Source organism: Egretta garzetta, unplaced genomic scaffold, assembly GCF_000687185.1.
Source record: "Egretta garzetta isolate BGI_Z169 unplaced genomic scaffold, ASM68718v1 scaffold268, whole genome shotgun sequence".
Lineage (NCBI taxonomy): Eukaryota > Metazoa > Chordata > Aves > Pelecaniformes > Ardeidae > Egretta > Egretta garzetta.
The window spans coordinates 1,265,445-1,278,057 of record NW_009260600.1 but is presented as its reverse complement, the minus strand read 5'-3'; the positions used below and the strand labels follow the sequence as shown (position 1 = coordinate 1,278,057).

At 42.7% G+C, this 12,613-nt stretch overlaps 1 protein-coding gene across 1 annotated transcript in view; it reads left to right on the top strand.

The window, feature by feature from the left end:
* Nucleotides 1-9,689: 9,689 nt before the first annotated feature.
* SUCLA2 (succinate-CoA ligase ADP-forming subunit beta) overlaps nucleotides 9,690-12,613 on the top strand; it is a 27,202-nt gene continuing 24,278 nt past the window's right edge. The window contains exons 1-2 of the mRNA XM_009644786.2: nucleotides 9,690-9,755; nucleotides 12,180-12,449. Of these exons, the coding sequence (XP_009643081.2) occupies nucleotides 9,690-9,755; nucleotides 12,180-12,449 (336 nt within the window). The remainder of the gene's footprint in view (nucleotides 9,756-12,179; nucleotides 12,450-12,613) is intronic.

Here is a 12,613-nt window from a genome sequence, read left to right as displayed (position 1 = left end):
GGGGGAGGGATATTTTTTGGCCTCTGAATTACAAAGGGGCTAATGAGGTCACCGAGACTTGAAAATACGTGCAAAGGCTCCTAAAATCAAAACAGCTAGTAACAGCTCGCTTTCTTGGAGATCAGGTGCGGAAGACCAGTCTCCTGACGCTGACCGACATGATCTCCAGAAGCCGTTTATTATAGCTTTGCATACAGCTTTTATACTCTTCCAAGTCCCGTACACACGGTCACGTAGACTTTCCTAATTCATACATGCTCCTGTCTATCCAGCAAGCATATAAGCCTCTAACTCACTCATTGGTTATTTCATTATCATCATCTTACCCTACTTGCGGTTACTGCTTCTCTACTCTAGCAACTAAGCATTTCCCCTTTAATAGTGTCCCATACACTGGCTAAGCATTTCCCCTGTAAGAGCATTCCAACCCTATCAGAACCTGATGTCCTTGTTCTGCTAGGGATGTATCCACAATCAGGGTGTCACCGAAATCGGGAACTAGCCTCATAACACCAATGTAGTGTTAAAAGGCAGGCATTCTTTATTCACGGCGCCGGATGCACGGGGGATCGCTCCACCTAACGTGCATACCGCAGGTTGCATCAACCAAAACTTAACATCGTCTGGTTACATGGATGTGCATCAAATTTCCCAGAATAATCATACATATTCGTCGTATTTCCTGGAACTAATTATCATAGGTACATAGTCATTACGCATGCGCCCTTAAACTCCGAGGGGCTTCCGTGGGGTCTCTGGTGGTCGTGCAGGTGTGTCCTTCAGCTGACCCCCTCTTATAGGCGTGTGCAGTCTTACCTTGCTTATGTAACTCCTTTTCCTTCCTCGTGGTGTATGGTGCTTGACAGTGATATCTGGGATGTGATTGATCACCCTTTCTTCTTAACTACTCCTAGACCTATTGCTGAGATGGACTGGGGCTGTACTGGGCACGTGGCAGCATATAGTACTGGAGCGGTGTCCCTGCTTCTGCGGGGGGGTTGGACTAGATGACCTCTAGGGGTCCCTTCCAACCCAAAACATTCTATGATTCTATGAACATAGCAACATGTCCATGGATGTATCTTGCTTCTATCTCTGTATTGTTTCCATAAAAGAACAAACTAACCACTTCTGGTTACAAGGGTGCTGCTTGGCCTGTGGCTGCAGATTTCTTCCAAACTTAAAAAGCGGCCCCTCTGAGATTAGCGCGCAGTTCCTGCCGGGTGAAGAGTCTGACTCTGAAGTGTCATTAAGAAATCATTCAAAAATAAACTACAGCCTTAGCTAAGCAGAGATCCTGGGGCAGAATAACAATTCCTGACTGATAAAGGAGAAATCAGAATTTCTGCTAGCAGAAGTTTACCTTCATTTTCACAATTTTTTATTATGGAAAGATAATTATGTAGAATGTGAGGTACAAACTTTAATGTTCCATACAAACAACTGTACTATTTGTCAGATTTCCCCCTTCTAGCTGTCAGCCTGTTGATCACAACAGGGATGTGAAGAAGCGTTCCTTTGCAGGACTTTCAAATGCCTTTTCGGTAAGGTTCTGAAATACTTTGTATGTATACAGATACTTTTATTTACTTACATAGGGCCAAATTGGCTGAAAATTAATCACCGTGTTTTGTGGGATTAGTTTTTTGGCATTTAATTGCTTAAACTGGCTCAGTACGGCATTGGAGGAGTCCCAGTGTTGGCGTGAAGGAAACGTCAAGAGGACTGTATGGAAGCAAGGCTGTTTTGTTTAGCTGTAGTGTCAGCCCACACCCTCAATTAGTGACACTAGTAATTAAAAAAAGTAATAATCTTGGGGTAACTGCTAAGCTAACTGGCTTTTTGTAAGACAAGCTCATTCATTTATATCCATCCCCCAGTACAGCTGGAGTATCTTAATCTCCAGATTAAACATGTCACTTCTGTATTTACAAATTAAGATGACAAGAATGATTTTACAGAAATCTTACCAAAGACGACTTCTCCCCCACTAAGCTCATTCTGGCCCAATATATCAAAACACCACAAGGCTGTTTACCTGAACAAGGAAAACATTCCACTCTGTGTACACCATTTTCCTGGACTTTACACCAAACAGTGTTTACAAACAAGTTGGAGGGTGATTCTACTCATACCTTTTTAAATTAAAAAAAAATACTTATACTGTCGTTATGCTTAACATAATTCTTACAAATATTTCTTACAAATATTCCCTAAAAATAATTAGAATATAAAAGCTTTCATATTTCTTGTAAACAACTGTAATATTCATTAGTAGGCTAAGATTTTCCCTTTTTCTCTCTACCAGCTTATTGATTGCAACAAGGACATGAAGTATTTGTCCCTTTATAGGAGTTTAAAATAGCTTTTTTGGTAATGTTCTTAAATCTGCGTTTAAACAGATGTTCGTATTGAATTGTTTCCATTTCTTCATCTTATATTTGTCGTCATTTAACATAAAGAATATGGTGTGGAAGCAAAACACATTTTATTGACTGAATTGGTTCTAACTGGTTTCAGGATTTATTTCAGTTGTGGGCATGCACTCGGAGGTTTTACGCGGATCGTGAAGTAAATACACAAGGACGGAGCCAGGCTCTTCTCAGTGGTGCCCAGCGACAGGACGAGGGACAATGGGCACAAACTGAAGCATGAGAGGTTTCAGCTGAACATGAGGAAGAACTTCTTTACTCTGAAGGTGACAGAGCACTGGAACAGGCTGCCCAGGGGGGTTGTGGAGTCTCCTTCTCTGGAGATATTCAAAGCCCGCCTGGACGAAGTCCTGTGCAACCTGCTCTAGGTGACCCTGCTTTAGCAGGGAGGTTGGACTGGATGATCTCCCGAGGTCCCTTCCAACCCCTGCCACTGTGATTCTGTCATACAGTTCAGTATTTCTGAGCATGATGGCGAACATACATCGGCTGAAGAAGAGAGATGAGAACAAGCAAAGAATGAGGAAATAAAAATGCATCCTCTACTCTAGTAGTATGTTGAAAAGCTTGCGAGGTTATGATGTATGTGCTCTTGTAAACTTGTTTCTTAATATTTCATCTGACAAAGTAACTTCTGTGACATAAACAGCTGAAATAGTGCATTTAAACCAGCATGCCTCCAGACTGCTACAGAAAGAGGGGCACCTACTTTTCAGGCCCAAGCACTCGTTCCTCATGCTAGCGCTGTTATTGAAGTGGCTGTGCAGTGAACTGGATGAGTGAATTGATCTGGCGCCAAAAAAAAAAAGAATATTTTTTTAAATGCATTTATTTTCTAGTGTGCTGTGGGCAGCACAGGGAGGGGATGGGACAGAGTTAGATCAGATTAAAAGTTGCATGAAGCCAAACCTAACTCGGCAAACTGGGGAAAAGATGATTTTTTTTCAGTAGGATGGGTTCCCTGGCACGATTTACAGCTTGGGTACGTGAGTGAGTTGGCACAAGAGGGGCAGCAAGTATGAGCAGCTGGGAACAAGAATGATGGGACTAACCGTGTTAGTGACAGGCCAAATTTATGTCAGATTAAAATGACTATGCAGCCGTTCCTTAAGAAGAACACACGTAGAAGAACTGTGTCCAAAAAGCACACGCTGTACAAAAGCTGCTTGAAAAGCAGCTACACAACCAGAAAAGAGCTGTCTTCCTGAGAATGTTATACATGTGGTTCCCTGGCTGTGGAATTTACTACATATTCACATTTGCTTGGCAGAAGTATGAACTGGAAGATGTAAGGATTACATTTAAATACTTTACACTGCAAAGCTGGCGTTAAAAAGCTGGGTGGAATGTGACAGCATTGCATGGCATCAAAGTCCTGCCAGCAGGCTGACTGAAACGTGAGCTTGGAAGATGTATGGATTTTCCCTCGCTTGCGTTCAAGCAGCTGCTGTTACCCTGGACCCTAATACTGAAAAGTTAACGTTGTTAACTGTTTCCTCGCTTGTATTTTGGCAGAAATATTTCCATGACACTCGTGTTTCCACTAAATTGTCAAGTCTCTTAGCGTAAGTCTTCCCTTGCTGTAATGTTCCAGCTTGATAGGAACTGATACCAGAAATTAGGAAATGTATGATACATTGGTTTTATATTGAAACATAAATAAGTTCTGATCACGTGTACGTAATCTGTACAGTTTTTTTAAAGGACAACAGTAATGTTCTGTTACAATTTTAGTTGGATGGAAAGTGCATTTCTACCATTATGTATTACCATGCAGAGAGCTGAGCCTCACCTAAGGAAGCAGTGCCAGAACTCACTTGATTTGTATCAGAAATAGCATGGCCAGCAAGAGCAGGGAAGTGATCGTGCCCCTGTACTCCACACTGGTGAGGCCGCACCTCGAAGACTGTGTTCAGTTTTGGGCCCCTCACTACAGGAAAGATGTTGCATTGCTGGAACATGTCCAGAGGAGAGCACCAAAGCTGGTGAGGGGTCTGGAGCACAAGTCTGATGAGGAGCGGCTGAGGGAACTGGGGTTGTTCAGCCTGGAGAAGAGGAGGCTGAGGGGAGACCTTAATCGCCCTCTACAACTGCCTGACAGGAGGCTGTAGTGTGATAGGAACTGATACCAGAAATTAGGAAATGTATGATACATTGGTTTTATATTGAAACATAAATAAGTTCTGATCACGTGTACGTAATCTGTACAGTTTTTTTAAAGGACAACAGTAATGTTCTGTTACAATTTTAGTTGGATGGAAAGTGCATTTCTACCATTATGTATTACCATGCAGAGAGCTGAGCCTCACCTAAGGAAGCAGTGCCAGAACTCACTTGATTTGTATCAGAAATAGCATGGCCAGCAAGAGCAGGGAAGTGATCGTGCCCCTGTACTCCACACTGGTGAGGCCGCACCTCGAAGACTGTGTTCAGTTTTGGGCCCCTCACTACAGGAAAGATGTTGCATTGCTGGAACATGTCCAGAGGAGAGCACCAAAGCTGGTGAGGGGTCTGGAGCACAAGTCTGATGAGGAGCGGCTGAGGGAACTGGGGTTGTTCAGCCTGGAGAAGAGGAGGCTGAGGGGAGACCTTAATCGCCCTCTACAACTGCCTGACAGGAGGCTGTAGTGAGGTAGGGGTTGGCCTCTTCTCCCAGGTAAGGGGCGATAGGATGAGGGGGAAATGGCCTCAAGTTGTGCCAGAGAAGGTTTAGATTGGACATTAGGAAAAATTTCTTCACCGAAAGGGTTGTTAAGCATTGGAACGGGCTGCCCAGGGAAGTGGTTGAATCCCCATCCCTGGAGGTATTTAAAAGACAGGTAGATGAGGTGCTTAGGGCCATGGGTTAGTGGTGGGATGGCAGGGTTAGGTTAACAGTTGGACTTGATGATGTTCAATATCTTTTCCAACCTAAGCGGTTCTATGATTCTACGATTCTATGATTTAGGAGCTGAAGAGTCTCCTGGAGACTGACTTGTTGCCGCGAGTGCAGAGCATTGGGGTGAGAGTGGCAGAGCACCAGAGAAGGTTGCTTGGAGAGGCTATGGGACCTCCATCCTCAGAGAGACTGAAAGCCCAACTGAACACAGCCCCGAGTGACTGGCTGGAAGCCAGCCCTGCTTTGAGCAAGGGGTGGTGTGAGGGGAAGAGGAGGGGTTGGAGCAGATGGCCTTCAGAGACCCCTTCCAGCCTAAACTGTTCTGTGATTCTATTCTGGCAGCCGGTAGGATTTCTGCTTGCAAACTCATGCACTCGGTATTTGCAAAAATACAGGAGTTTGTTAAAAGGTTTAAATATTTAAATATAAAATTATTTTAAAAAATATTTTACTTTTTAATTTCATGGAAGCCAGTAACTCCTAACTCTGATGTAAGCAGCTACACTAATTTGCAGACCATTCATCTTAAAACCAGGAAAGGGTGATGAAGCTTGTAAGATAACAGAGGCCTGGATCTGCTAAGTCTTTCGGGGTCTCGTGGGGCATACAGAAATATGCATGGAATATCTTCTGCTACAGAAATATGAACACGTGTGGATGATTTTTATTTCTTGTGGAGATACCAGGTGTAGCTGAAGTTGCCTAGTAGTTTCTAATTCCTTGGGTTTAGTTTTTGCAAGTTTACTAAACTAAACCATAAATATTAATCCCATAAATTTCTAGCATGTCATCTTTATGCATCAACTTTTGGGGTAATTTCAGCAAAGCCAATTCAGTTATTTCTAGGAGATACATTGGGAAAATACAATTTGGGTTTGGGAACAAAGAAGCCTTTCAGGAGGAAAAAGATGCTTGGTGGTCAAAGGATGAAAATCTATTCAGGTTAGTGTCAGTAAATCCCTGTGCCGTTTGTGCACAGAGCTTTTTAAAGCCTTGCTGTTACTACCTGAGTATTTACCTCACATGGCCTACTCCAGTCCCTTCAGCTTAAATACACCCATTTACTCTTCCTTGAGATGCTGTCAGTTAGAACTGGGAGGTAGGTTTGCCTCACAGCTGAGAAACCAGGACTATCTGCCCTTGTCACGTTCAGTATCTGCAAGCGAGTTAAGTCACCAGAAGTGAGTGTTCAGTCAAAAACTGCTCACATAGTCAATAAAGCCGAGACAGGATCTAATGAGCTGTCATACGTTGCCTCTGAGAGGTGGTGATGGCAAGAGAGTATTTAGCCTCCATGTCTTGGGGTGAAAATCCTGGCTTTTTTTTCCACACTGGGATGCTGCATGTTCACCTCTAAGACAGGAGCTCTTGTCCCCTCTTTGCTGGGCTGTTTTATGCACACTTGGCTTTAGTTGTGTGCCAGAGTCTTTTCCACGAGGAGGGCCAGCTTGCTTCATGCAGCTGTGATTCTGCATTGACCAGGTAAATATAACCAGAGTACCACTCCAGCTATGCCACTTTTAACGTTAAGAAAGGTGGTAATTAGGAGATGTTGATAATCTACAGCTTCCTCCTTCTATAGGGATAATATAATTCCATGACTGATATTTTTCCTTTTTTCCTCCTCAAGCTTTCTATCTTAAAAATGTATGGAATTGCACTAAAGATACACATTATACTAATAAGGGTACAGAGCTTTACACTTGACAGTGCCAATGCAAATTCTGCCTAAACATTTAATTTGTTGGGGTTTTTTATATGGCAGTCCAAACCTAAAGAGCAGCTGCTTTAAACATAACAAGGAGAGAAACCGAATGCAATTTTGGGGGGTTGACTTTTCCATTTAGATTCAATCATTAAATCATCCTTATTCAACAGGAATAAATGCTGCTGTGCTTATAAGCACAGTCTTGCATGGAGTTGGTAGCTATATCTTCATCAGGATATTGTGCAATACATGCTTTGGAGATTTTAGATAAAACGGGATTCTCCAGTAGAGTCTGGGTCTACAACAGTAAAACAGACTTCCCTCTTTGCTCTCACATAACTTGGGAACTCATATTCTTGCAAGATATGTCTGGATATTTTGTATATTCATATCATTACTTGCATAAAACATCACAGAATAGCTGACAGGAGTTATTTTCTATTCAATAGCTTGTCATGCAATTTGTTAAGCCACGATGCACCACCATGCAAGTGCATCTACCAAGACAAATGTGTTGTCTTTTCATCCCTAAATCCATTCTTTTTTTCCCCCCTTACACATATGCAGCAAGCAACAATTCTTGTGATCTTCAGACCTGCTTCAGTTTCCTTTCTTGTAATGTGAGAGCGTTTCATTTCATTTCATTGATATTATTTCTCTGTAATAGCACATATGCTTTCATACTGATAATTATTATTAATTGCTTGTCAAATAATTTTTTCCCCTTCAGTTTATAACAAATTTGATATTTTGTATGTCTCCATCTAGAATTGCCTGAAGTCCACAAAATGCGTTTTAATAGTACCAAAGAAAAAGGAAGGACGACAGGTGAGAAAACAGCTTTTGCTCCAACTCTTTACAAAAACCCCAACACTAAGAAGTAATACCTTTATTTTTTAGTACTTGTGCAGGTCCTTTGTGATAATGTCTTGCACTGATTCTTACCTGCAAAGAGACAGTTTCCTTTAACATGAACAATAATCAGTTGAATGTTGACCCTGAGCTATGTACCTCTGATATGATTTCCGTAGTTTAAATAGGATTCGGGCGTAAAGATGCAGTCAGTGCATTGTGATGGTAAAGACAGGCTTCACGGTTCAATGCTGCAATGTTTATCCACATTTCACTGCAGGAGAAGAAATGAACTTGATCCGCCTGCCTGAACTTATTGGGAAGTGGAGGAAAAGAAAAACGGGTTGACGTCGTGGGTCACTGGTTAGGTCCCATGGGGCCTGACTTCCTTTCCAGGCTTTGCCTCTAAACTCAATCTCTTCCTTTTCCATGGCTGTCAAATAGCATACTGCTAGAGAAATTCTGTGCTAGGAAATCTTTGGATAAAAGGTAGGCAAGGGTTCGCAGTATCCCTAGTGTGCCACTGGCCTCTCTGTCAGAGTAATTAGTGATTTGATGGCATGACCAGCAATGAAGCAATGGAGAATACTGGGAAAGAAAAGAAGTGAAGACTGCTCACCTCCAGCTGAAATACAGGAATTTCCACAAACGACCTTTCTACTTAAGAAAGGATACCCAAATAATAGAAAGGAAATTGTACAGAAGTTAGCCTACTTTACCTTTGCCTATGCCCTGACCTTACCTTTATTATAAATTTATGATCTGCACAATTCTCCACAATCCTGGCTTCACATTAAACTCCAAACAATGTTTTTTCATTACCTTTTGTTTGTTTGTTTGTTTTTCATTACCTTTTCATATCAGAATTTATGAGACCTATGAGATTTTTCTACATTACATAATACCTTATCATAGAGCAGAAAATCCTTGTTTTTAATATTGCACTTCAGAAAGGGCCTAGCTGAGCAAGGAAAAGGTTGATTCCTATAACCCTCACTGTCTATCATGAGCTTCTGTACTTTTTTAATGCTGGAATATTGGGTTCTGTATCAGTGATGGACTTACCATTCATATCTCGTTCCATTAAGAGCACTCTGTCATCAAGACATGCTGTCAGCCCAAAAGCAGTCACTGTCTTCATGACTCAGAGAATAATGGTGTGCATGTGCAAGAGCAATAGGACAAAGTAGAGCTGCACTGTGAAGAGAGAGTTTTACCGTCTTCATTGGTTGTTAATTATTTCTTTGCTATAATGTTTACAGACAAGATTGAGTCATCAGAGTGTGTGTAGGTGGTGACACAATTCTGTTTTATTTGTAGCTCTGCCGTTAACATTTTAAGTGACCTTGGGCAACTCATATGCTGGCAAAGATGGATTGTGCTCCAGCTTCTATGAAATTTCTGGGTGAATTCAATCCCAGGGCAGATTGAGGCAGAAGAATATAAAAGGGTCCATTAGCTCAGGACAAAAATCCATCTAGGACAGTACCTGGCAGTCCAGAGTGGATGTCTGGAACATAATAGGCAAGAAATCATGACTGCGCTTTTGACTACTCGACTACAGCCATCTGTGGCTCAATGACTTCTCAAGGCAGAGGTGGCTTCTGTGTATTTACTAGCCCTCTTCTCATTTCTCTTCTTTAAACTTCCCAAGACTCCTCTTGAACCCATGTAAACTTCCATCATTTGCAGCATCCATGGCAAAGTGCTCCACAGCTTAGCTATGTGAAGAATCACTTCTGCAAGCAAAATCCTTTTGCTTACATTGAACATTTCACCTGCTGGCCTTGGTGTTCCCCAGTTCTTTGTATTGGGAGAAATGGTGAACTGGTACTTAATGTTCACACTGTCGCCTTTAGAAAACTGCACCTATCCAGACCTGAGAGTGCGTACAAATGCCTGTTGCAAGGACAGGTGAAGATGTCAGAATCCTTGCAGGAGAGACACTGGAGCACCTTCAGGGAAGGAGCCTGGATTGCCTTTTCTGTATGACAGTCATTGGAAGAACAGATGGAATAACCTGCTCATATTGCAAAAGGGTGCAGTGAATAGTTTCACGATACTAGATGCTCCTGACAGTCCCCTTAAGCAACCTGCAGTTTGTCCAGAGTCAACCCTGATGGTACTCCTGCAGACAAGCAATGCAGAGAGAATTCACTGGCTGCAAGTCGTGCTGTGTAGACACCACTGAATAATTCTTCTCACTTTGCTTCAAGTCAGGTTTTTTGCTCTGACCTTGGCTCCTCCGTCCTGTCTTTAACTAAAAGTGTTCTGGAAAGCTCAGTGAGGTTTTCTTCATGGGTACTGAGATGCTTTTTAAGTCGCTGCTAAATCTCTTCCTTTGTTTCTGGAAATTTTATACCCTCTAAACTCACAGTCTTGGCAGAGGCTTTGGCTTTCTCACTGAGATGTCCTTCTTGGCGAGACCCTCTGCTCTAATGTTTTTTGACTTAAATGGCGACAAGGGGAGCTTACAAAATCTGGGAAGCAAATCAGATTGTACCATTGTCACTAGGTAGGTGTGGTAAATCCATAATAAAGCAAATTCATAGCTATTTCATAATGCCTGAGTCTTCTGGAATGCTTTATTTGGCCTCAAACAGCTGTCTGTCTGTTAAAACATCTTTGCTCCTTCTACCTCATTTGCAATGTACTTTTTTCTTCCTTTATAGCTTTAAATACAGTTTCAGAGAGGACTTCAATCCTGTGTTAAAAAGCTTTTTCTGACTTTAGCGAGAAGTCTCACCGTTTTAAACTTCAGACACGAAGGAATCTATATCCAGAATTTTTTTGAGATTTAACAAAACATCTGAATGTCTATCAGAATCCTACAGTGCATTCCCTTTTCCTTGCACAATCTCTGCAAGTGTGGGTCAGGTATCGAACCAGGCTGAGCCTATGCAAACCTGAGTTCCTTTAACTGCACTCACTAGGAATTTGCCTCGTTGTAGCCAAGATCATTATCTTTTCCTCTTTCTCTAAGAAAGCAAAGCAAAGGTGAATGTGTCGTTTGCAAGAACAGATGTTTTAAAAGTTTGAGTTAACTCCCGACCACCTTGTACTGACAGCCTGAGCCGGACGGTGGCGCTGCTGATCAGACAGAAATTCATGCGCTTTTGCAATGAATCCCAGTTAGCCCAGTTCTCACAGCTGACAAGGAAATCGGACAGTACAACATCCAAATAATTAAAGCTCTCCATACAGCTCTTTATCGGACTATAGACAATGGCAGCAGCTGCCACAGTCTTTCTAGAAGTCCTTCAATATTTCAAGACCATGTGACATTTATTGTTTTGATGTGTAAGATAAAAGTCTTCTTCATCTTAAAACTGGAAGAAGTCACCTGTAGTGAGAATAACATAGAATAGCAAATGTGCTCTGAACATCTTACAGCTCTTTGCAAAGGCAAGAATGAATTCTAAACCCAGAGAGATTTGTCCAACTTTCTTGCAGTAGCAAGCAGCTGAGTCAGGATTTAAGTCCCGTTTCCTGACCTGCAGCCACTACTGGTGTCTGAACGGTAGCTTTGGGCTAAGGTTTAAAGTTTTGCCAAGCTTCATTACATCGTCTTTGTAAACTTTGTTGCATACTCTTTCTTCCCATTTCCAGGGGGGATACAATTTCAGAGAGTCTCCCAGAGTTGTGAGATTTCCTGAAGTTCATATGTGGAAATGACACACAAGTACTGTCCTGTGATGGAGCCACAGGCAGGCCTGGCGACCAGCAAAGAGCCACTGTGTGTACAGAGGAGAGGTGGAGAAAGAGCAGAGAGTTTAAGTGCTTTTTTTTCTTTTTTTCTTTTTCCCCCTTGGCAGAGGGAAGTCCTTTATCAGCTGTGGTGGAAAACTTTGGGTGGTCTATCAAAATTTTGCAGGTGCTTACAGGTTCAGTGACATGCGCTCCTACCTTGCATGTCTGAACATCAGAGGTGCAGATCTAAGCACTCTGCTGAGCTCACTGCAATGCTAGCAGGCGACAATAACACTATGCGCAGACAGCGGAGGACCAGAAGCAAAATACCTGAGCTATGGTTACTCCGTCTTTTGCAATACTCCCTCAAGGAGAAGCTATGATAGTGCACTTTCAGTTTCAGAACAGAAAAATGCAACCTTTCCTGTTATTGGGTAATTCCAGTTACAAAATGCATGAGAACCACAGCTCCGGCATGGTTTTCCTTCAGATCAGATCTAGCTTTGACGTCCATGACGTACAGAAATAACTGCAGTTTTACTTATTATTGGTAGAGGACATTCCTCGTCCTGGTTTCCCAGGCCACTTCTCTTTTCCTAATGCCTGTTTTCTTTTAAAGGAAGCAGCTTCGCCTCCTTGTGACCCGCAAGGTCTGCTCACCGGCTTCTGCAGGGGTGGCTGTCCCCCACGTAGGTTCGTTGGCGGCGCGACTCAAGGCGGCCACAGCACAAGCACAGATATTAAAACGCGAAGGCGGAGGCGCAGCTCCGAGCTGCGTCGGGCAGAAATGGTTTTGTGGCACGATGGCGGAGCCTGGTACGGGGGCGGGGGGCCGAAGATGGGCTTGCAAAATAAGTACCTAGAAATACTGGCTCTTCGGTCCGGTTTGGTAGTTGATGGGCTTGAGCTATTGCACGAAGGCAACCTGAAATACGAAAAAAAAAAAAAAAAATCTCCTCAGAGTAAAAATATTGACAAATTTTCCCCCTTGAAGCAGAGGGATGGCAGAAGGGGGCTGGGGCCCTCTCCTCCCGCCGGACACGGACGGCGCCA